Source organism: Vombatus ursinus, unplaced genomic scaffold (genome assembly GCF_900497805.2).
Source record: "Vombatus ursinus unplaced genomic scaffold, bare-nosed wombat genome assembly UNPS02014816.1, whole genome shotgun sequence".
In the NCBI taxonomy this organism is placed as follows: Eukaryota; Metazoa; Chordata; class Mammalia; order Diprotodontia; family Vombatidae; genus Vombatus; species Vombatus ursinus.
Genome location: NW_020954594.1, coordinates 803,004 through 829,038, shown reverse-complemented (window position 1 = coordinate 829,038; position 26,035 = coordinate 803,004). Strand labels below are relative to the sequence as shown.

At 42.3% G+C, this 26,035-nt stretch overlaps 1 protein-coding gene across 9 annotated transcripts in view; it reads left to right on the top strand.

Annotated features, from left to right (window-relative positions):
• LOC114023019 (protein Aster-B) overlaps window positions 1-26,035 on the top strand; it is a 327,519-nt gene that overhangs the window by 169,829 nt on the left and 131,655 nt on the right. The window contains exon 1 of one of the 9 annotated variants that reach the window (XM_027835506.1): window positions 19,401-19,586. The exons of the other annotated variants lie outside the window; for them this stretch is intronic. Within the exon in view, the coding sequence (XP_027691307.1) occupies window positions 19,564-19,586 (23 nt within the window). The 5' untranslated portion in view covers window positions 19,401-19,563. Of the gene's footprint in view, window positions 1-19,400; window positions 19,587-26,035 lie in introns of those variants that run through there. 9 annotated transcript variants of the gene reach the window in all.

Here is a 26,035-nt window from a genome sequence, read left to right as displayed (position 1 = left end):
CTATAGTGCTTTGTACATCTCTGCCAGGACCCACCTTTTGCAAACCTGCTGACTTTCTCACTTTTCCCATGGCAAATGATTTGTCATCTGCAAGCTGACACTGGCAGGGGGTGACAGTGATGGTTGGATTCATTAGGAAGCATGTGGTTTGAGGGGACTTTGGGAGTTGTTTTGCAAATAGTTAGGAATAGTTGCTTGTATTTTCTTTTAGAAAGAAAGAGAAACGGATTCCTCCTTCTAAGACATTTGCCATCTCTTATTCTGGATTGCTGATTACTGCACCAGATACAGAGATGGGCTTTGGGCTCAAGTTCCTTCTGAGATTGGCACCATTCCTTACTTTCAGGGCCTAACTAAAGAGACTGAATCTAATTGGGCAATCAAGCGTGTTTCACTCAACTCTAGAGCCATGGGTCCCCTGCATTCATTTCTTAATCCTTTCCTTTAGAGGACAAGGACTGGGTAGATGGTTCTATGTCTGTGTAGCATTATGCAGCCTCCTATAGAGAATGCCTGAGTGATTGACTCCAAAATGAGCTGTGGTTAATTTGCATATAATTTGCATGGCCTATATAAAAGCACCTGAGCTATTGACTCAAAACTAATATGCAATTCATTTGTGTGTCATATGCAAAGCTTTATAATGCCATTCATTTGTGTCAGAATGTAGAAAAATCTTTCTAGCTCCTGTTCTATTTCCCCCTAGAGATCATCCTTTGAATTTCTGTCACCACCAGTGTATCAAGTAATATTTTCCTAAGATGAAAAAAAGTTCTGGTTAGATTTCTACAAACCCTTCTCCTACCACTACAAGCGTTGATCAAGTGCCCACTGTGTGATGGATGCTGTTGTGTTTGATGCTGGGAATACAAAGACAGAATTGAAACAGAGCCTGGGCTCAAAGAACTTATATTTTTTAAAGGGGAGATAACATGCATGGAAATAAGTGTAAACAAAATAAACACAAGGTAATTTTTTCTTTTGAGTGGAAGGTGAAGACATTGGCCTAGGGACTCCACCTAGGAGAGGGCTTTGGTTTTAGAAGGAGTGACCCAGCCCTCAGAAAACTGACTTGGGATCTCCAACACTGGGCTTGTCAAAAGCTAGTTCTTTGGGCATTGTGTTTGGATGGTTTAATGTATTGGAAGTGGATATACCTGGTATTCTGACATGACCACATTGTAACATAACTTAGTATGTAAATTTTTAACATACTAAAAGTATGCTATATACTTATGTTTCTCTTTAGAGAAACTCTCCTGCTAGTGTGCATCACAGCATTGAGAATGGTGGCTAGGAAATGCTTGTAGATTCTTGAGATGAGAATACAATTATACCTTCCACATCTTGATGGCATAAGAAATTTAATAGGAATTTTGGGGGGAGTTTTGCTGAAGCTGCAGACAACATGCAAAGGCTAGCAGATGACACAGAGCTGATGACCAAATAACCCAAATTTTACAATAAGGTACTGTAAACACCCCATAAAAGAAAAAGAAAAAAAAAATCAAACTTCTCTGGTACAAAGGGAGGGCTAAAAATTTTACTGGGATTTTCCAGATGGCCGGGGCACTGTGCCCCTAACCCCCACAATGTGGAAGGGATAATTGTAGATGCATAGTTACTGATCTGAGGGTTGCTAACTGGACCAGAGAATTTTCTGAGGTTCTTTACAGCCCAGAGATTCTGAGATTGAAATGATGCCAACAAGAAAGAATAAAATTCAATGCAATTCAACAATCATTTATTAAGTGCTTGCTGTTTCATCATATCTCAAAACTGGAAGGAATCTCTTGTGGTCATCAAGTCCAGGTCTTTGTTTCTGTGCCAGACTGTACTTGACCCATCTGAGACAATAGTTGGCATGCTGTGTCATGCCACAATGGCATGTTGTGTTCTCAGGATTGTATCAGTGTAGTGTGCCTCTAGGTTTATCTCACAATGTGTTGGCTGCTAGATTTGTATATGGTGTTTGGGTTTGATATAATTTCTGATTATCAGGATAATAATAATAGTTAATAATTAGATAGTGCTTTAAAGTTTGCAGAGTGCTTTATATGTGTTGTTTCACATGGATGTATTTTGGGTGAGAGAGAGTGATGAATGGGAGATGGCACTGAGGTGGTGAGCCTGGAGGACTGGGAGGATGGTAGCGACTTTAATAGCAATAGGGAAATTTGAAAGAGAGAAAGGTTTGGAAGGAAAGATACTGTTTTGGACTTGCTGAGTTTGAGAGCCTTGTGGGAATTCTAGTTCTAAATGTCCAGTAGGCAACTAGTGATATGAGACTGGAGCTCAGAAGAAAGTCTAGGGCTGGTTAAATAGATCTGGGAATCATCTTCATAGAGTTGATTATTGAATCCATGGGGGCTGATGAGATCACCAAGTGAGACTGTACATAGAAAAAAGAGTTAATGTCAATAGTTTGATGAAGATCTAACAAAAGAGACTTGAGGAGGTGTGGTCAGGTAGGATGAGGACAGAGAGATAAATGTCATAAAAACCCAGAGAGTGGAGAATATTCAGGAGGAAGTCTGAAACTGAAGATTAGTTTTAAATGCTGCAGAGAGGTTAAGAAAGATGAAGATTGAGAAAAGGCCATCAGATTTGGAAATTAGGAGATCAGTGGTAACTTTGGAGAGGACAGTTTCAGTTGAATGATGGTAATACTACCCAATTTCAGGAGGAAGTATTCTGGTTAGCTGTAATATAGTCAAGAAGTTTCTGCCACAGGAAATGGTGATGAAAAACTTTGACAAATGTCTATATTGTGTTTCTGTTTAAGACCAAATTATTCAGTGGGAATAATAATATTAACAGGAATTTAATTAATTTCAAAGAAAATTTGTTAAGCACTGACTATATGCAAGGCAATAAATACAGAGGTGAAAATGGCACATTCCCTGTCCTCAGGGAGCTTATGGTTTAGTTAGATATGACTTTTAAAATAGATATGGAGCTTTAAAAGTGTCTGTTAAGGTATGGAATATGATGGCACAAAGGAGAGAGCCAGACTGAATGCTTTTGGAAAATGCATATAAACCAAAAAGTTTAGTGCGATTTTAAACTATTAAAGCTTAAAATCGCACTAGACTTTAGAGAACACCTTGTACACCATAAATTGACTTCCAGATGTTAGTTGATAAGGACATTTGCCTTGATATTCCCAATATAAACATAAGAAGGCAGTATAATATAGTAGAAAGAGCACTGGATGAAGCCAGAAGACCTGGCTTTGAATCATGGTTCTACTCTTCATTAAATAAAGCATTTATTAAGTACATACTAGGTCAGAAGCACTGTGATAAGTGTTGGGGATAGAGATAGAAGAATAAAACAGTCCCTATTCTCAGAGAGCTCACATTCTAGTGGGCAAGACAACACACGTGGAAGATTTTAGCCTAGCTAGGCAGATAGAAAACTTCCGTGGTCCATGATAAGGCATCTTTAATTCATTTGCACTGAAGAAATCATAGCAGTTTCTGATCTTGAACCATTAAACAGTACCAAAAATTTGGTGATAAGAATTTTTCTTTTTCATCATTTCCCCAATAACCTTAGGTAAGTCACTTCTTTTATTTGACACTGAGCTTCCCCATCTCTAAAGTAAACAGGTTGTACTAGATGTTGTCTTAGTCCTTTCCAACTCTAAATTCTGTGGTTTTCTTGATGTTCAGACTACAGATTATATTCCCAACCTTAGCCAATAGAGCTTCTATACTATCAGTTAGCATTCATTTCATCTGAGTTATGAAAATGAAATACTAATCAGTTATAGAATTGAAGGAAAAGAAACTCCATGTGCTATCTATGACTAAATAACTAAATTTATGACTGTATGACTAAAAAAGGGGTAGACCATGGATATCTATATTTTTTAAACAAAACCACTGTTGAGAAAGAACCTCAGTCATCTTCTTAGGTTTCCAGCACTATCCATTGCTTTTGCTCTTTATACCTGCCTAAGAGGCGGTTTTATTTAGTAACAAAAACAGTGATTTGAATTAAGAGACACCTGGGTTTGAATATAGAATCAAATGCTCTGTGACCAAGGACAAATCACTTAACCTTTTCTTTTTCTTTTTTTTGCGAGGCAATTGGGGTCAAGCGACTTGCCCAGAGACACACAGCTAGTGAGTGTTATGCGTCTGAGGTTGCATTTGAACTCAGGTCCTCCTGACTCCAGAGACAAGTGCTCTATCCACTGTGCCACCTAGTTGCCCCCAAGACTGATAACTTTTAGAAAGGGATATTTTATTCATGGGTACAAAAGGAACAGGTAGAGAAATATTCTTCCACAAAGTCTAGGGCACACTCTCCTACAACTTTACGTAGGTTCTATGAGGAAGGAGTATTTCTTATGTGTCACATGTGGCAAAGGAACAGCTCTCAGCTGCTGTTTATTAGAATTCCTTTTCTCCCTCTGTGGTGGAAGTTCTCCTTCGGTGTAGTTCTCAGCTGAGCAGTGAAAGTTGGTGCCCTAGTACAGTTTTGAAGCTGCTTTTCTCCAGTGTGTCTTGTTGGTCTTGGTGCGTATGTCTCTCATCTCTCGATGCAGATACTACTGTCGGCCACTGCTATTTTGAGGACCTGCTGCTGACATGCTGATAGGAAATCCAAATTTTCTTACCTTTTGAAGTTAACAGAGTTCTCCTTTGGTCAGTGGAAAAGAAAGAATTGAATTCTCCTCTCTTCCCAGGGCATTTCCTTTGACCACCCCTAGGCTGCTTCTGCTGGCATGCTTAGCTCCAAATTGGATTGCTGTGATAAAGTAGTCCCAGAGTTGTGTCTGATCCTTTCACCCAGTTTCCCAATACATCTCCTAGGATCTTCATCTGATTTCATCCAATGATTAAAGTACTTCAGCTTCCCAAACTGATTAAGAATTTCTTTATACCTAGTTATACTTTTGATTGACAGTTCAATAGAGAAGGCCTTACATTAATTGTAATTATACAGATGCTTTATATACCTGCTTTAGTTAGACAAATCAATAAACATTTATTAAGCACCTACTATGTGCCAGGCACTGTGCTAAGCACTGGGAATACAAAAAGAGGCAAAAGACAGTCCCTGCTCTCAAGGAGCTTACAATTTAATAAGGAAGACTATAAGCAAAAAAGGTATGTACTAATATATACAGGATAAATAGGAAATAATTAGCAGAGAGAAGGCATTAGAATTAAGGGGAGTTGGGAAAGACTTCTTGTAAAAGATGGAATTTTAGTTGGGATTTAAAGAAGCCAATAGGTAGAGATAAGGAGGGAGAATATTTCAGGTATGGGGGAGGGCCAGAGAAAATGCCTGGAGCCTGGAGACAGGGTGTTTGTTTATGCATCAGCAAGGAGGCCAGTGTCACTGGATGGAAGAGTATGTAGTGGGGAGTAAGGTGTAAGAAGACTAGAAAGGTGGAAGGGGAATGACTAAGTTATGAAGAGCTTTAAATGCTAAACAGAATTTTATATTTGATCCTGGAGGTAGTAGAAAGCTCACTGCAGTTTGGAGAGAGGGGGAGAGAGAGAGAGAGAGAGAGAGTCTGACATGGTTGGACCTGCACTTTGGGAAAATCCTTTTGATGGCTAAATGGAGGATGGATTGGAGTGGGGAGAGGCTTCAGGCAGGCTGACGTATCAGCAGGTTTTTGCAAAAGTCCAGATGTGAGGTGATGAGGGCCTATACCAGGGTGGTGGCATTGTTAAAGGAGAGAATGGGTTGTATTTGAGAGATATTGCAAAGGTGAAATTGACAGACCTAGGAAACAGATTGGATATAAGGGGTGTGGGGGAATGAGAGATAGGAGTCAGGGATGACATCCAGGTTTTTGAGCCTGAGTGACCAGGAGGCTGGTGTTATCCTCAATGAAAATGGGGAAGTTAGGAGAGGAGGAGAGTTTAGGAAGAAAGATAATGAGTTCGGTTTTGGGACATGTTAAGTTTAAGATATCTACTGGATATCCAGTTCAAGATGTCTAAAAGTCAGTTGGAGACGTGAGATTGGAGGTAAACAGAAAGATTGGGACAGGATAGGTGTGTCTGAGAATCAATCAGCATAGAGATGGTGATTAAATCCATGGGAGCTAATGAAATCATCAAGGGAAGTAATATATAGAGAGAGGAGAAAAGAATCTAGGACAGAACCCAGAAGGCCATTTACTGTTGAGGGAGAGATCTGGAGGAAGATCTAGCAAAGGAGACTGAAGAATGGCCATGGTAGACCACTCAGATATTGATATTTCTGATTTGTTTCAGCGTGAATGTAAGGGGATGTAAGTTCTCTCGGCTCACCAAAAGCATTTTCAGACATGTCCAGCAGCAAATGGGGATGGTATGGACTATATTCTGTTCTCATGTGATTTTGTTTTTTCTGTTAGGTCTCTGTATTTTTTAGAGTTTTTCATTCCACATAGCTTGAAAATGATGAATATGTATAGCTACATCTATTAAAAATATTGGTCATCTATATAGATCATTGTTATGTCTGGGTGATTGTAGGCAACTCTTGTGTCTGAGATCATGGCCCAGTTCCAGGATAGATTGGTTGTTGAATTCCCCGGTCTCTTTTGAGGTCTGTATTTGTAGTATGGGAATTTTTTCCCTGTTAGTTTATGAAAAATAGTGAATTTCTGATAGGTGCTAAATTTTTGCAGTCTTATGTTGCGTCACTTGTTACCATTTTGTTGTATATTGTATATTATTATTAAGGTTATTATCATTGTTACTGTCACCATCTTTTTTTTATCTTGTTCAATGAGTTCAGATATAAATAACTAGTCCTCTGATATGTTTCTATCTAGCCATTATTCTTGTAAGTTTAGTGTTCCATGGACTATTTTGCATAAGTAAACAAAATAATTGCTTTTTATTAGCTGAGGCTACAAGGTGGCTCAGCGGATTGAGTGCTGGATTTAGAAATATTTGAGTAAAATCTGGCCTCAGACACTTTCTGGCTGTGTAAACCTAGGCAGCTCACTTAATGTCTGAAGTCATTTAACCTCCTGCCTGCCTCAGTTTCCTCATTTGTAAAATGGGGATGAAAATAAGACCCACCTCCAGGAGGATAAAATGAGATAAATTATGCAAAGTGCTTTGTGAACCTTAAAGGGCTATATGAATGCTAGCTGTTGTTATTGTTATCATCATCATTATCATCATCGTCATTAGCATCACCATCATCATGTCAGAAGTAATACAAGGAAGAAGTGAAGAGCATCTGAATTAGGCCATATGTGTCTCATATTATAAATGGATAGAATAAGACATATAGCAGAAATGGTGAAGGTAGTGATGAGATTTGTCAATGGATTGGACGTGTGAATGAATGAGAATGAGGACCACCTGCATGACCTTGGGCAGGTTGCTTGAAGAAATTGAGGTAAGGAGAGATTATTTGGAAAATGAGGAAATTGGACAAGGTGATTTCTCATATACCTTCCAGTTTGATATCTTGTTCTCCTGTGTACTCATAGGGCAAAGTGCATTTAGAGAAACAGGGAAAGGATACAGTGATGTGTGGTGTCATTGCTGTAGGAATTTTATTTCCAAGTATGGCAGGAACATGAAAGCTGCCAGCTCTCTTCTGATCAATTCAGGAAGGCTTCTCAAAGAGGGGAGTTTCAGGAACTTTTAAAATAAAGTGTTGGCTTGGCTGAGTGTTGAGTAGGATGGAAAGAAAATGAAATTCCAGGCAGATGGCGTACTAATGATGAGAGTTTGAGGCAGTGATTGGAATAAGAGAGTGCTGGGCTTAGGGTCAAGATTCCAGTCTTACCGCTATTACTAGCCTTGTGACTCTGGGCGATTATTAAAGTACTAGATAAATGTTGGCTCTTATATAATATAATAAGAGGGGTAGTTTAGCATAGAAGAGGGAGAGCAGGCTTCTGAGTCAAGAAGCTCTAGGTTTGAGTCCTGTCTGTGATACTAACTATATGACCCTGGGCAAGTCATCTGACTTCACAATACCTTAGGCAATTGTAAAACTATAAACTGCAGTAAAGTTGTTAATATGCATTGGGAAAGGAAGTTTTTCAATAAAAGCCCCCTAAACCAATGAAATCACAGGTACAGAAAAAATACTTTTAATAGTTATTTATTAAATGCCTTCTATGTGCATGGTCTCCTATGTGCTAGGGGTTGGTAAAGCAGAAATAAAAAAAATGGTCTACTCTCTGCCCTCAAGGACCTCAGTCTGATAGAGGTGAGGCATGTACATATGGTACAATCTCCATGAAAATATGGTACAAGGTAGAATCTGATGGACTAAAGGAGAGCCAGGCAAAATATTAAGAGCAGTTTGAGGTGGGGGATATCACTTTCATCTGGTGGGGTCAGGGATAGCTTCATAGGGCAAGTTCCATCTGAGTTGGCCCTTGAAGGAAGGGAAGGACTTCGTGGCAGATAGAGTGCTGGACTTGTAGGCTTATATGGATCCAAAGGGTTCATTTTTGAATCTTAGTTCTTCCAATTACTACTTTGGACAAGTCACTTAACCTCTTTGGGCCTCAGTTTCCTTATCGGTCACAAGAAGGGATTAGACTAGAGCAGGGGTGGAGAACCTGGTTTTTTGATGAGTCCTAGTTTTATAGAACAAATCCTTTTATTAAGGGGATTTGTTCTGTGAAGTTTGGATTCAGTCAAAGGGCCGCACTTGAGGACCTAGAGGGCCACACGTAGCTTCGAGTCTGCAGGTTCCCCACCCCTGGACTAGAGGGTCTCTAAGGGTTCTTTTAGCATTAAATATATGATCCTGTGAACCTAAATTTAGATGGAGATTGAGGGGTTGGGAAGGAATCTCTTACAAGCATGGAGTTTGGCATGAGCGAGAGGACGAGTAGTAATCTAGTTTGGCTGGAACACAGAGCGTATGAAGGGAAGTTGTAAAAATTAAGGCTCTACAGGCGGGTTGGAACCAAATTATAGAGGCTTTGAATGCCAGGCAATAGGGAGCTTTTTGAGCAGAGTCTCAGCCCTGTAGTTAGCAGTATAACATCTTGCTGTCCTCTGCCCTGGAGTCCCTTATCCATCTCCTTATTGCCATTCATGCCCTGAATGCTCTAGCTTGCCCCCACCATCTCCCTTCTCCTCTTCTGCTCCTTTCCTACTGAACGCCACACACTCAAGGAAGTTGCACAACCATCCTATCAGATTCCACTATCATTTCATCTTTTGCTTTCACAACGGGGTTCTTGTTGCTGCATAGCAGTTCTTTTATTTTTTTTTTTCCTGGTTGACCATCGTGATCCCTACAGTGGATGTTCTAAATCTCCCCCCAACACACCCTCAGTCTTGAACTTGTTAGCAGATTATGTAGCCTCCTATTTTTTTTTGAGAAAATCAAGGCTACTTTACCTTCCCTACTCCATTTCTTAGAGCCCTTCTTTACCATCATCTGTCCTTTCCTCCTGTGCATCAGTCTCTGTGAAAGACATGGCCTTTCTTCTTGCTGAGGCTAACCCTTCTACTTCTGTCCTCTCTCCCATTCACTCTCATCTCCATAAGGAACTCATTCTATTAATGATTGTTAGAATATTGTCAGACTGCTCTTTCTCATTCTCTTTTGCTGAATCCTTAATGTATCTCCTGCCCCCTAAGGAGATGTGACCACCCCGCCCCAAAGGCGACCTGTCCTGTGTCCCACTTTTTATATACTCTGTCTCACTTGATGATCTCATCAGCTCCCATTGGTTCAGGTGGTTACATGAATACAAATAATGCCCGGATCTCTTTAGGCAGCCCTGATTTATCTCCTGAACCCCAGTTCTGCATTATCAACAACCTTCTGAACATCTCTGTCTGAATGTTCTGTTGGTTTCTCATATTCAGCATGTAGGATATGGGACTTCCTAAAACTGTCCATTCTTTAATTTTTTTTTATCTCTTAAGGGTATCATCATCTACCCAGTTACCCAGTTTTATAACTTCAGAATCATCCCTGACTTTAGCATCTCTCTCAGTCCTCATCGTCAAGCAGTTGCCATATCTTGATTCAGCCTTACCAGTATCTCTCATGTCCAACCCTCTTTTCTTCACCCAAATAGCTTCCATCCTAATTCCGATTTATCATCTTTTAGCTTGACTTCTGATTTTCCCTCCCTGATTCTAGTGATTCCCCTTTCAAATTCATTATCCATGTCGCTAAGAAATATGTCTGGCTATGTCAATTGTCTGCTTGAAAATTTTCGATGACTCTCTATTGCTTCTGGCATAACAGGTCAGCGAGGGGCTAGCAAGGTGGTGCGGTAGAGAGTTCCAGGCCTGGAGTCAGGAAGAGTCTTCCTGATTTCAAATCTGTTCTCAGATACTTACCAACTGTGTGGCCCTGGGCAAGTCACATAACCCTGTTTGCCTCAGTTTCCTCCTCACCTGTAAAATGAGTTGGAGAGGGAAATGGCAAAACACTGGGTGTTTTTGCCAAGCAAACCCCAAATGGCATCGTGAAGAATCGGACACAACTGAACAAGAACAACAACAAATAAAATGGAAATTCCTCAGCCCAGCATTTAGAGCCCTCCACTGTCTGGCTCCATCCCCCTTTTCAGGCCTTATTTGATATTATTCCACTCCAGGAACTCTTTGTTCTTGCCAGACTGCGCTACTCACAGTCTTCTTGCCATGTCTGGAATACACTCTCTCATCTCTTGCTTTCTTCTAATTCTTTCTCAGGTACCACCTCCTCTATGAAGCCTTCCCAGATTTTACAAACTGCCCTTCCCCAAACGTCCTTCGCTTTACTTTTCTGTTATATTCCTTCCTAACCCACCATTAGTAAGCTCCTTGAGGAGTACATTGTTTTTGTCTTTGTATCCCCAGTGCTGAGGATGTTAAGTGTTCTGACACATGGTTTGTTGAATAGAATTGTGAAGTAATGCAGTCATGGTGGTACATTAGGAGGCTTACTCAAGCATTGATTGAAAATGGATTGGACAGGGAAAAGAGTGGAGGCAAAAAGGTGAGTTATAGAATTTATCCTGTGTATAGCTTGTTGGTAAAAGTTTCTTGTATGTGGTCTCCCCTGTTATTCCATGAGCTTCTTGAGGGCAGGGATTGTTTTGTGATGTTCTTTGTATTCCTGGTGCTCAGCACAATACCTGGCATTCAGTGGGTACTTAATAAAGATTGACTGACTGACTGAAGAAACAGAAGTCTGAACCAGTGGGAAAGTAGTTGCTGTGAAAGGGGAGTAGAGGGTCTGGATTTGAGAAATATTTTGGAAGTAGAAATAGAAGGAACTGCTGATTTTGGGGGCATGTGGGATCAGGAAAAGAGAAGAATAAAAGATGCCTCTCAAGTTATGAGCCTGGGAAACTGACAGGGTAGCGGAATGAATCAGTCACTCAGGCTCTTCGGACCTAGAAGCGCAAATGTAAAGTATCTAGAGTTGTAAAGGGTTTTGGAGACTCATTTTGTAGATGAGGAAACTGAGGCTACGAGAGTTCCCCAGCTCTATCTCTGTCTCTGTCTCTGTCTCCCACACACATACACACACACACACACCATATATAAATATATTAAATTAAAATACCCACATACACATATCATATATGCATATATAAATATATGGTATGTGTACATATTTTAATAATTTTATTTTCCCCCAATTACATGTAAAAACAATTTTCAACATTCATTTTTATTTTTTTAAGTTATTTATTTTTAGTTTTCAACATTCGCTTTTATAAGATTTTGAGTTCTAAATTCCACCATCCTTCATGCTCTTCTCCCCAAGACGATATGCAATCTGGGATAGGATATACGTGTATCAACATTCATTTTTAAAATTGAGTTCCAAATTCTCTCCTTCCCTCCCCACCCCCCTCATTGAGAAGGCAAGCAATTTGATATAGGTTATACATGTGTAATCATGCAAAACATATTTTCATATTAGTCATGTTGTAAAAGAAAACATAGACCAAAATAAAAACTCAAGAAAAATAAAGTAAAAAAAGTTTGCTTCAATATGTGCTCATCACATAGATATTAAGGAGCAGAACCAGGCTTCAAGATCATTGAGTAAGTTTATCATACAGTGTCATGTTAGGCTGCACAAGATTTTGATGAGTGTAAGGCAGATGGGTCATAGGTGATAGGGTTTTACTTTTTGCTTATTCCCTTGTCCTATCAGCCACTGCCCTGCACTGTAACTCTTGCTACAGTGATCCTCCACATGTATCCTTTCTCCTAGAGTTCTGACAGGAAAACAGACATGTCCTTTTTCTAGGATGAATACAGACACCCATCTATGAAAGCCATGCCCCTGCCTGTGTGCCATCTGGCCACTGGGCATATCTTGCTCCATGCCAACAGAGTATTTTATTTACGAATTGTGGGCATGAGGGTGCTAAGGAGAGTTTACCTTTGATTTGCTTTGTCTGTTACTTGCTTGGGGAGAATTCCTGGTATAATGGGTTGTGAAGGGAAGAAGAAAGTGAGGCAGTTTCACTAAGTCAGTACACCCCCAGGGTTATAGAATCAGAGCCTATCATAAGGCCAAACATAACTGAAACAGGATGCTGAGCCATTGACACCTTTGGCTTCCTTTCTCCCCTCCCCCCCTTTCTCTGCTTATGGACAGTTGCCTCTCTACTATGCCAATTTGCTGGGATGATTGGGCCAGAGGGCAAATATGAATGCATGTGTGGATGAGCGTTCATGGTGGTTGGGGGTGGGGCTCTCTGCGAGGCTCTAAGCTGGGAGCTGACACAGATGAACAGACCAGAAGGCAAGGCCAATGCTGGGAGCCTAGGCTGTCACCCCAGATCCTGTGACTAATAGTGGCAGAGGGAGGAGGAGGGAATAGGGAGGGAGGAGGAGGGAGGCAGCTCAAGGAAGTATGTAGGAGCACCTGATCAGGCTCAGCCCTCGACATCCGCTACTGTGACCATCCCCTCACACAGACTCTGTTGATGAGGAGATGAATTTGGAAGAGGATTCTGACTGAGAAGGCCTGTGGTTGAGCAGGAGTATCTTTGGAAGCAGCTCCCTCCTTTTGCTTTGTGACCTCCAGAGTGCTCCATAAATATAACATACTCAGTGCCTGATGTCTCTTCTGCCTGAGCCTCGAGCTTTGATTTCCCAGTGTGTGACTGCAGCACAGGCCTGCCCCAGATTTGCAGGCTGCTTGGGGCTCAGAGCCTCCACCATATTACTGCAGCTTGCCAGTCTGCAAGGGAGGGATGGAGGGAGAACAGAATAAAGAGCAACCTTAGAAGGTAGGCTTAAAAATTTTGGGGAAAAAGATAAAAGAAGTTGAGCTTAAATTATATAATTTCATACCTACTTCTCAGCATTGTGGTTCTTGACAACTAACTCCTTCACTTGTTGAAAAGAGCACCAAGTTTCTAGGGCCTCCCCTTCTCCCCCCTCCTCCCCTTTTCCCCTCCCCTCCCCTCTCTCTCCTTTCTACTCCCTTTCCCACCCTTTCCCTCTCCTCTTTTCTCTTCCCCTCCCCCCTCCTCTCCCCTCCCTTTCCCTCTCTTCCCCTCTCCTTCCTTCTCCCCTCCTCTTCCCCTCGCCTCCTCCCTCTCTCCTTTTTACTCCTTTTCCCACCCTTCCCCTCTCTTCTCCTCTCCTTTCACCTCCTTCCCTTCTCTCCCCTCTTTCCTCTTCTTCCTCTCCTACCCCTTCCCTCCATCTTGTCCAGGCTGGAAGTGCCTCAGCCACTCATTGGCCTGATCCCACTGCTGGTTAGCATGGAAGCTTTGACCTGCTCCTTTGCTGACCTGGGCCAGTTTGCCATTTCTAAACAACCTGGTATCCTCCCTGTTTTCAGGGGCTTAGCATGCTGAGCCCTTTATAACTCAGAACTCCCCAGTTTAGGCAATCCACCTGACCCTTAGCCTCCAAGGGATTACAGGCATGGACTCCTACCATTAAGGCAGGAATCATTTCACACCAACCTAGCTTCTTGATGCCCTGCCACCCCCCCCCACCCCCCCCCCACCCCCACTGCTGTGGCAGACTTCAGGCAATGTGCATTTCAGTCATTTCATTTGTATTGCACAAAGTTGATGTTGGCTGGTCAAAACTTCATACTTGGTGGTGGCTGCAGAAGCAGTCATTGTTTACAACCTTTAACTCTAATCCACAAAGGTTTGGAAAAGAATTTGAATGGCATCAAGCTTGGAATAGCACAGACCACTTTCTTATGGAGCTGATCTTGCAAATTTAGCAAACCCTTGATGATCCCCCTAATACTGGAGGAAAAGGGAAAACCTCCATGTCTGAAATCAAGTTGTACATGGTGGATTTGAGGTTTCATGTGAAACCATCTTTTTATTGTTTATGGAAACACTTGTTTTATTCCATAAATTAAATAAATAAATACATTATAAAAAGAAATCCAATCATAGCCGATCCTTCACCTCCACCCCAGAATTCAACCCTTTTTTTTTTTTTTAAACCAAAGCTATTCGTAAAGAGCCAAAGGACCCTTGAAGAGTCTTGTTTTCTCTCAGGGTTTGCTGGAGAGCAGTGACAAGAAGGACCCAGTGACTAAAAGTCAGGCACAGAAGGTAAAAGGAAAGGCTCGATTATTAGTCTCAGAATAATTGAAAGTGGACTTTGGTATAAAGTTAACATTTTTAAGCTAGACTGTCCATCCACAAAACGTTAGAGATGGGAATATAGCAGAAATGATAGTTCTCCTCCACTTGGCAGCCTCCTCTACCTTTTGAGTTACCCTGCTTGAGCCCCACTGAACAAATTGGCTCAGTGGCTAGCTGCAGCCATGTGTTCAGGGACCATTGCATGTTGCAAAACTTCCTCTAGACTCTGAACTCTTTCTTTAGGCTCTTCTTTAAGGACATTGGTTTCATAAAGTAAGGACTGAGCCGAGTCTGAGGTAAGAAAATTGCTTTACATGCCCCTGAGGCATGTTTCTTTTCTTCCTACCCATTACTGACCTAGTGACCTTGCCGTCTCCAGTGACCTGACTGGGAAGCTTTCTCACTTATCTCCACCTCCTGGCTTCCTTCGTATCCTACCAAAAATCTCACCATCTACAGGAAGCCTTTTCCAGTGCCTCTTAATTCTAGTGTCTTTCCTCTGTTGATTATTTCCTATTTATCCTGTTCATATGTAACTGTTTGCATCCCCGTTAGATTGCAAGGTCCTTGAGGATGAGGACTACCTTTTGCCTTTCTTTGCATCTCTAGTGCTTAGCATAGTGTCTTGTACATTGTAAGTCTGATCATGTCACCCCCACTCCTCAAATAAACTTCAGTGGTGTCCCGTTGTCTCCAAAATCAAATCCAAAATGCTCTGCTAGGCGTCCAAAGCCATTCATAACCTTCACCTGTCCTACCTTTCTAGTCTTCCTATGCCTTACTCCCCCAACTATACACATATTTGTGAATTCAGTGACACTGGTTCTCCTGGCTGTTCTAAGAACAAGACACTCCATCTCTCCGTCTCTGGACATTCTCTCTGGCTGTCTCCCCTAAATCTGGAATGCTCTCTCTCCTCCTTCCTGCCTACTTACCTCCCTGGTTTCCTTTAAATTCCAACTAAAACTGGCCTTCTACAGGAAACCTTTTCCAACCTCTCTTAATTCCTGTGCCTTCCCTCTATGCCTTTATCGCGTGTAAAGCTTACTTTGTATAAATTGACTTACTTGTCGTCTCCCTCATCAGATTGTAAACTCCTTCTGGGCAGGAACTGGCTTTTGCCTCTTTTTGTATCCAGAGTTCTTAGCACTGTGCCTGGCACCTAGTAGGTACTTAATAAATATTTTTTGAATTTAACTGAATAGAAGCTTGATAAATACTTACTGACTAACTGACTGACCTTGCTTAAGTTATTTCCCTTCTCTAGGGTTTGGTTTCCTCATCTATAAAATGAGGGGGTTGAAGTAACTTGAAAATTCTATAAAATTAGCTCCTAGCAACCTAGCTGATCAGTAATAGAAGAGGCAGACTTTATCATTAACTTTTTGGGCCTATTTCCTGATTTGTTTTAGGCTCTGGGCTTGGAGAAGGATTGCTGCAGTAATCCAGAACACTCCCCTCATTTTTAGATGAGGAAACTGAAGCCCACTTGCTTCTTTTTTTGATTCAGAAGAGAAAAAGCCAGGACTGGTCTTAATGATGTTATAATTTAATATTTGGAAGGTGCTATGCAAAGGATTTTTTTTTTTTTTGTTCCTCGCAGTTGGAATAGTCAGTGTAGGAGGTGAGCTGGGGCAGAAAAAGTCCTAGTGAAGGTATTTTTATGGTCACATCTAAATGGAGTAGGGGCAGCTAGGTGGCTCAGTGAATAGAGCTCTGGCCTTGGAGTCAGGAGGACCGGAGTTCAAATTCAGCCTCAGACACTTAACACTTACTAGCTGTGTGACCCTCAGCAATTGCCTCACCAAAAAAGCAAAAAACAAAAACGAAACACCAAACATCTAAACGGAGTGCTGTAGGTGAATCATGTGATTGGCTTCAGGTAAGGCAGAGTGGTTCAGGGGAATATCTGAGTGCTGAATTCAGAGTCAGAGGATCTGGGTTTGAAACCCACTGATGAAGTAGAAAAGAGTCCTCTCCTTCCCTCTCCTATTCTCTTTGCTTATCTGTATAATAAAGGCATCTCCGGTCTACCTGATAATCCCAGGCATTTTGGAGCCATGCTTGCTCCTCCCATTCTCTTGTCCCCTTTCCCCCAATTCCATAAAATTGTATTTAAACCAGATCTTTAAGCTGGCTAACTGCCTTTGCCTCCTCTGGGAAGCAGGGTCACTCTGCCCTCTTAGGGGAGCAGGCCTGTGTGGGTGTATTACCCCAACAAATGCCTTTGTTTAACTTGGAGACTGTCAGAGTGAATTTTTTCTGGACAATAGGACCTGAATGTCTATTCCTCAACATTTCAGGTGGTGCTCCCACATTCTTGAGGTACACCCTGAACTCATCACTTCCTCTTCTGCTAACTATGTGAACTTGGGCAGGTCGTTTGTCTCATCTTGGGTCTCAGTTATCTCAGCCCCTAAATGAAGGGGTTTGGACTAGGTGACCTTTGACCTCTGACCTCTGAACCCAAGACTGCCTGGTGGATGGTAAAATGAAGATTCCTAACTTTGTATCTGTGAACTTATTTGTAAATATTTTGACAATTGCATTTCAACAAAATCCATTTCCTTTGCAATGCTATGTATTTTACTTTATGCATTTAAAAGCAGTATTCTGAGAAGGGGTCCATAGGCTTCGCCAGCCTTCCCAGACATCCATGGACGCCTACCAGAGAAAGTCCTTTGAATCAGTGAGCTACTTATAAAAAAGCAAACTTCTTTATCCCTTACTATAGAATTCATGGCTTCCCAACCTTAAAACTAGCCACTGTTCTACCTGACCAGAGCTGTGCTGGGAATGTGGTAGAGGTGGACTTGTCTACAGTCCAAGTGCACAGAACTGGGGGAATTCTAGTCTGTCCCTGCAATTAGAGGCCTGGAAAACATAGGTAAGGATTTATTTTAAAGCCTTGAAATAATTTGAAGGTATCCCTTGGCTAAGACCAAAAGTTGCTGCTAAGTAAGGTCTACATCATACATCCAGGATTTCTGTGTACAAGCATTGACTTGGGAACAGATTCCATAACCTCAGGAAGACCCAGAATCAAGGCCTGCTTTGGTTTGCAGGTAGGAGGGATGGGGAGAGGTAGGCAGGATGAGGAACAGGGGGAGGGAGGTTGGGTAGGGCAGAGACCCATAGGCCCTAGGAAAGGAGATGCTGATGATTTATTTAGACTTTGTAGAAGGCAGTTAAATTTTCCTGAGATCTGATGCTCACATTTGCATATACTTATGATCAAATAAGGTAATATGTAAAGCACTTTACAAACATTAAAACATTGTATGTGTTAACATCGATGAAGATTTTGCATGTGTGTGAGTGTGTGTGTGTGTATGTGTGTGTATAATGTGCATACATCAGTAAAGCTTTCTGGCAAGTTTCAAGGTAAAGGCTTATCATAGTAATAATGATAATAATAGCACTCATATAGCATTTTAAGGTTGATAATGCACTTTACAAATATCTCATTTTATCCTCAGCCTGGGAAGTAGGTGGTGTTATCAGTCCCATTTCATAGATTAGGAAAATGAGGCGTGCAGAGGTTAAATGGTGTTCTACGGGTTACACAGCTATACACAGCTATTCCGTATCTGAGGACAGATTTGAATTCAGGTCTTATCGACCCTAAGTCCAGTGTTTTGTCCACCTAGGTGTATTTTGATGAAGGTGGTCTTTACTGGAGGGATTACCATTCTCTCTTCCTTCTCACCTGTGACCCAGACTCCCTTCTTGAGAAATGTGTGTAGGACTACGGAGGGGGATATGGCCAAGAAAGGGGTATTAGGACAGAAATTAGTCATCTTCCTAAAAGTGATTTGGTTTCTGCATGGAAAGTATTAGGTACAAAGGGGTCTTCTTCCCTAGCCCTAAAGAATCGTGCTTTTAAGTTTCCCATTGCTTTGTGGGGTATGTGGTCTAAATGCTCTTTTTTTCTCCATCTTATAGTTAGGCTTTCTCACGAATCTCCCCAAAAGGCTTTGACTTTAGCCAACTAAATTCTCCTAGTCCTCAGGGTCTTGATGGTGTGGCTGATACATTGTTGCTACAGTGCTTCTCAGAGCTGGCTGCATTTTTCTTGGCGGAGAAGAAATATGTGTTCTGTGCACTGGGATGTGCTTGGGATGACACTGTTGGGAGTTTGCCCCACCCTAGCTGGGGAGAGGATGATGAGGATTCTATTTAAGGTGGTCTCCTGCAGACTGCCTTGGATAGGTACCTAGAGGCTCTACAAGAGGCCTTTCAGGTCGAACTCAGCCTCCTTCCTCATCCCCATTTGGTTTCGGGAGTTGTGCCAACGATCCTGGATCTCAGCCACCAGCTAGTTGTTAACCCTTTGGGGCATGCAGATAAGAGGAAGCTGATATTCAGATCTTTTGCCTCCCTCTTTTTCTTCCTCCCCTGCTTTCTGCACCCCTTCTGCACTCTGTCCCATCCAGGGACAAAACATGTTCTGTGTCTTTAAATGGGCGGAAGTAGCTGGCATTGCTTTGCTTGGGTACTGCATTGATTAGGAGATTATATGGAGCAGTGGGAGCTGCTGCCTGGGGGAAGAGATGTGGTTGTTCAGCTAGGTTTTCATTCTCTTTTCTGACTCCCCTTTGCCTCTATCCTGGAGGCTGCTACTGAGCGGCTGTGGGGTGGGTAGGTGGCCGTCCAGCCGACTCACCATTGACAGCAACTCCCGGAGCTTGTTTTGCAGCCCTGCCAGTGTTGCCCATCCTCAGCAGAAGCTGGCGGCAGCGGCAGCACCACCACCAGCAGCAGCAGCGAAAGCAGGGAGCCCCAGCTTAGGGCTGGGTTTGCAGAAACTGTCCTATGTTTCTGAGCCTAGATTCCAGCTGGTAAAGGACGAGGAAGGGAGAAGAAGAAGCTTCTCTGGTTCTTTCCCTCTTGCCACAAGTCAGATTACATGAGATTCTGTTCTTTTGGGATTCCGTCATCTTTTCCAATATGTCCTGGGACCTCCGGAGCTGTAAGGGGGACGATAAGGACATGGTCAGTGGATTATCGTGACTGTACTAATGAAAGGATTCAAGCTATCCTGGTAAGCTGAGAAGGGAACACAGGCCCCCGTCCTCTTTTCCCCATCTCCCATTATCCCCAACATCCCTGCATCCTCTGGAGGCATAGTTCAGACAGGCCCCATCCCACCTAAGAGAGAAGGGGGGATGAGGTGGAAGTGGGGCTACCGACTCTACAAAGTTGGCTCCCCTCCCCCTCCCCCCATCCCAGCCCCTGCAACACTGCAGTGCTTATTAGCAGCATCTTCTATGCAGGGTACCAGGTGGGGTGGGGGCTGTCAGACTGTAGCTCTGCCCTTCTTTTTCTTTTGCGGGGGTGGTCGAAAAAGTGTGAAGAATGTCTTTCTCTGGGGCCAGTGTCCTTTGCATCAGAACAGTGGTGCAGCTGTACTCACTATTTTTGATCCTGTTGGACAACCTGGATGTTTTACCAGCCCCAGAAGATGTTGGCCTGGGGCTAGCCCATGGGGGAGTTTCTGCCTTTTCTACTTAGAATGAACCTCCCGCGTGTGCTTCTTCACTTCCCCTCTCCCAACCCCATCATCTCCAAGTATTTCTCTTTAGGTGGAGTAGTGACAGAAGGGGTCAATTAGGCTCCATCTTTTGGGATGTCCTATTTGCCTGATTCTTGGGCCTCCTGTAGTACCACACCCCAAACCCCTGCCTATCCCCACAGCAGGTCTGCCTGTGGGAGGTATTAAATGATACCTTTTGTTCAGAGTGGGGGTCACTAGCTCTCTTCTGATGGTAACTTCCTTACCAAGAAGTCATCAGAAGCCTGGATTATTTACTTTCTGTTTTTTAAAGCAAAATCCTGCCTTAATCTACCTTCTCCTTTCACTCTCTCCACTCCCCAACCCTCAGAGGCCTGATCAGTGGGTGAGTTGGCTTTTTATCTGGTAGAGAAAGAGAACAGTTTTTCCCTGGAAAACTTTGTTGGTTGAGGAGAGGGCTCTGGCTCTCCCTGCAGGGCAGCGTGGGTAGTTGCTTGGGGGCCTTCTCAGGAGACTGGCCCCTTGCACTAGAGGACCAGAAGAGTGTCTTCTTTATGGAAAGGGGAGGGGGTGAAAAGTAAGTAATCACAGGAGACACTCCCTGCAGGGACGCGTCTGCCCTTCCTGTGGCCTGCGGTATGCCCGTAGGGTATTCCTAAGTCACCTACCTGGTCTGTGTTGATTTTTCAGAATTAGAGATAACTCGTGAACCATTTAACTCACTCAGTGCTAACTTTGGATCATCAGACTCCCCCAAAATGCCCAGGATGAGCCATTAGGGCCTTTCTTATACATTTCTCTGTCTCTGGACAGGAGGACATTTCAGTTAGTTTAGGAAAAAAATCTGTCCGCATGGAGAATGGGGATGGAGGTGAGTGAAGCTTTGTCCAGAAACTATTAACCCTTAGGAAGCCTCTGTCCCCCACTACTCCTGCCATTGACACTGACCAGTAGGCCTTGCTTCTCATTTTGATCCTGAGTGGGTTATGGGTGTATTGGAGAGGAAGCTGCCATTAATAGTTGTTGTCCTTGCTAGGTCCAGTCTTCATAGGACTGGGGATCCCAGCACTTTCCAGAATCAGCACCGTCTGTATGTCATCTTTTTTTTTTCTTCTGTCAGATCTTAATTCTCAGGTGGGCCATACTGGGTCCAGGATTTGGTAAGAGGCCTCCCAGGAAAACTCCAGATGCCTCAGGGAGAATAGGGGCATGGAACAACTTAACTGAAGTCATTCAGCATCCTTCCTGGATCACTTGGGACTGAGGGAATGTTGAGTTGTTTCAGAATGAGATGTCATGTTAAATCTGAGTGCTGGTCTCAGCCTGAATTAGTTCCTCAGGGACTGCTTTGGGTCTGCCCTGAATTCCTCCTGCTGCGTTCTGATGGGAGAAGCAGGGTTAACCCAGGATCTCTGGCTGAGACAAATTTTCCCTTTCCAGCTGAACAGAGCTTTGTAGAGTTTTTACAAATTGTGGCTTATGTTTCTACCTCTGAATTCGTAAGAACTTTTCTCCTTATGGATGGATGATTGTGTAACTACAGTAATGGTTTGGTATCTCATTGTATTGTGACACATATCCTGGCAGAGACCTTAAACAAGTCATTTCCTGTCTTTGGGTCACATTTTCCTCTTCTGTAAAATAATGGAGTTGGACTAGGTCATGTCTAAGTTCCTTTCAGCTCTCTTATGTTATGAAGGTCCTTTGATGTTTTTCTAATATGCCGGTTTCATTCTTCCATTTTCTTCCATGATGTCACTTGACAGGGCCCTAAGAACTCATATCTTTATCCTGACATGCCTTTTCTGCATCTCTCCCTTCTTCCTCCCCGCCCCTCATTTCCAACACACTGTAGACACTCATTAGCTGAATTGTGCTGATGAATGGAACTTTCTGGCTACTAGAGAGGATGAAATTAATTAAATGAAGTGGGATCCCAGAACTGAAATTGATGGCTTCCTGAGTTCAGGTGTTAATGGGATCCCTGGATGACCTTCAGCCTCCTGCCTTGGTCCCTCCATTTGATTGAACTCATTGGGGGGTGGCAGAGGAGAGAGAGCCTTGGGGAATAGATGGGATTTTGTTAGGCAGATACTGTGTTTGATATAGTGCTTTCATTTGGGGACTTAATAAATTACTTTGAATGATGATAATGACAGTAAGCTATAATAGACAACATGATTGGATTATGAGATTAAAACTTTCCTCCTTTGACTGGGGCAGGTGCATTAGAGATTTTAAAAAAGATAATTCAGTCTATGGTCAGCTATGAAGGGAGAGTGAGATGGGCTTAGAGGGGAAGGGGTCAATTGTAGGTAAGTAGGGGTGGGGCCAAAGTAAGTTTGAAGGTTATAAAAGATTTTGGCTTCCACCTGATTTTTAAATTTTCTAGGCCTCTTTAACACTTGCTGGTTTTTGTTTTTTCTTCTCCTCTTCCTTATCTAATATGATAATTTCTTCAAAGGACCTCAGAAACTGAGGAAACTGTTTCATGGGGCTGTATCTTCTACAGACCATATTGACTTTATTAGGATCTTGCATATTGCAGGTTTCATCTGTCCTCTCTGTCTTCCTCTAGAAAAGATGTTCTTAACCTGGAGTCTGTGGACTTCCAAGAGGTCCTTCAGTAGTTAGGTTCCACTTGAGTTTGTGTGAACTTGGATGGGAAAAAAAAAATGACATCTTTATTTCAATATAATTGGTTTCCTTTGCAATCTTGTGCATTTTGTTTTATGTATTTACCTCTAAGAGGGAGTCCATAAGTTTCACCAGACTTCCAAAGATGTCTGTAACCCCCAAAAGGTGAAGAGCTCCTGCTGTAGAGTCCAGATCTTGGTCTCAGGTCTGTGAAAACTGTTGTCTATCCCAAGAGTCCAAGACACAAGGGGATAGGGCTAGGCAGGTTTTTCTGGAGGGCAGGTATTCTGAAGGAATTGTCCAGAATTTTTTTAAAGCCTCTTCTATCCCAGAATGTTAGTGAGTATGTGTGGTGGAGAGGGTTGGATTTGGGTTTGTTTGCATACATATGTGTGTTTGGGGAGGTGAGTGAGGAGGTTGTATTTCAGAGGACATGTTACTACTAAAACTTAGCTGGGTAGTATGGGAGGGGGAATAAAGTATGTAAAGGGAGATTCGACTTCTTCAGTTCTGTCACATAACAACAATGCAATTCATTTTTAATTCCCCTTTATATTTTGTAAAAATTGATGGTCAGCTGTATTGGGCTCAAAAGGTCAATTTCCAAGTACATTTTTCTTGCAACGCCTAAAGGAATAAAGGCTGATGACAAGCTGTTTTCCTATTTCGGCTATTCTCCACTATAACCACAAAAGAAGAATGGGTTTAAATGATTGCAGGAGTGATTTTAGTTAGATGTAAGGAAGGACTTCCTGAGTCTAAAAACAACCAATGGAAGTTTGAGGATTTCTATTCCTAAAGGCATTTAAGATCACTCCTACCTCTAGTGAATGATGTTTGGTGATCAATTCTGTTTGGAGGCAGGGACCTAAGTGGTTCTTGGTGCTCTCTCCAGTATTGAGTTTGTCTGATTGTTAGAATATTTAATAGACAATGATATGCAGAGGGAATGAAAGTGTTGTGTGCCCCAGTAATTTTTGCATGAGATTGGGTTAAAAACCCAGAATTTTAATTCGAGCTCCCCTGACTTGTGCCCTAGTTTGTCCATTTTAAAAATGGAATTAAATAAAGGGGTCTCTGCAGGAATGCTGGGCAGATCAATCAGTCTCCTGGTTACCTTATTAATGGTTCAAGGAAAGGCCATGTTGTTGATGGAGCAGTCACCAATGATGATGATGTTTATTGGCTTGTCTTTCTAATCAGTTGGGGATACTCAGAGGGAATCTTTCTTTGAAAAAACAAAATTATGCTTATTTAAAAACTTTTCCCAGAAATGTACTAGGGCAACAGATTTAGGTGTTTCTTTGGCTGTGTAAATGTAGGTCACTGATGTGCTCTACCTAACCTTCAACCATAAATGCAAATTCTCATTGGTAAGGGTCAGCCACAGAGAAATGGCTTCATCTTAGGACTTCTGCAGTTTCTGAAGAGAAGAAAACTTTTTCCCCATCCTTCACCTTAAGGTTCTTCCTTGAGAAGGAGGCTAATATTTTGGAAGTGGCCATGTTAAAAAAAATCATTGTATGGAACTCTGACTCTTTTTGATATTGTAATGGGGAAAACTACAGTTTTACTCCCCAATGATAATATAGAATCATAGATTAATAGAATTGAGTCAGATCTCAGGGATCCATCTGGTCCAACTCCCACCTGCCGATGAGGAAACTGAAGGCCTATACTGGTAAACTGACTTGCCCAGGTTCATTTAGCTAGTTCTTAACACAGCCAGGCCATCCAGATTTATAGAGTTCTATTCCAGGTTCTTCACATTAAATAAGAATGCTTTTTTTTAGTGGCACAAAAAGGAAAAAAAATAATTTCTGATCTCCTACTGGATTGATCATAAGGATATGAAGACTTTAGATACCAGTGTTGTGGTTTGTCCTTTGTTCTAGAAGAGGACCATGATGATGACATGACTTGCAACTGAATTTGATTTGAGTGAGGGAGAGCTGTGCAAAGTCACCAGCCTTATTTTCTCCGCCAGAGCCATCTGGGTCCAGTGGCCAGATATCGATCAGGATGACTGGAGATGGCCCAGGTTGCAGTGGGGTCCTTGGCCTTTTTAAACTAAGGTCTTTTCAAGTTCTCATTCTGAGTGAGGCAAGGCCCATTCAGTGAATAGGCCTCTTTAAGAAGTGAGTCATGGGATGGCTCAAGTTTGCTTTGGAGTGGCCACATAGCCATTGATCAGAAAGGAGAGTCAGAATAACTTGTGTGGCACTGAAAGAGTAGTATGTAACAAGTATGCTGGAGCTCTGTGTCTCGATCTATATTCACACTTGGGTCCCTAGAGTTCCCTTAGGGTTCAAGGAGTAATCTTGAAGGTCCAAGTGGTTTTCTAATACTGTCTCTCATAAGTCCTCATTTAGTGTATTTCCCTCAATATTTATTGGTAGTTAATATCTCCTTTATATAATTTAAATCATTTTATCAAGTAACATCAGCTACCTTTTACAAAGGGATATCTACTGAGAAGTTATAGCAAGAATGAAAGTACAAGCTCCCAAATTGTGATCACACTCTCCTCTACCACTTTCATCCCTGGGGATAGTGGACTCAAAGTGGTTGCTATAAAACATTCCTCCACCCAGCTGATTTCTTGGGTATGGCACAGCCTATGGACTAGTTCAGGCGTAGGGAATCTGCAGCCTTGAGGCCACATGTGGCTTTCTAGGTCCTTGGGTGCAGCCTTTTGACTGAGCCCAAGTTTTTTTTTTTTTTTAAATAAATTTATTTATTTATTTTTAGTTTTCAACATTCACTTCCATAAGATTCTGAGTTCCAAATTTTCTCCCCATTTGTCCCCTCTTCCCCACCCAAAGATGGTGTGTAAATTGGTATAGTGAACACAAGTTTGACAGAACAAATTCTTTTATTAAGGGGATTTGTTCTGTGAAGTTTGGATTCAGTCAGAGGGCCACACTTGAGGACCTAGAGGGCCACATGTGGCATTGAGGCTGTAGGTTCCACACCCCTGTACTAGTTACTCCCTTGCTTACAAAACAAAGTGTTTTAGCTGTAGGGTTAATGCTGGGCTGGTCAAGCATTTGGCTTCTTAGGACTAGCTTCTCACTGAGTTGGACTACTGCTACTGCAGATTGCATTATTGAGTCCAGTTGTTAGATCTTTAGTGGTTCTTTGAACCTTTTGAATCTCATAAGGTCATAACCTGGTCTGCTTCATCTCTGATTCTCATTTCACTTAAGATCAGGAAAGAATAAACAGAAAAAGACAAGAGATGTGGAGTGTACCATGCCTTCATGGCCACACGGAGGCCAGGTGAGGAGATGAGATAGGTGACAGAAGCTGACTGCTTATTTCTGCCTCTGTGCCGAAGC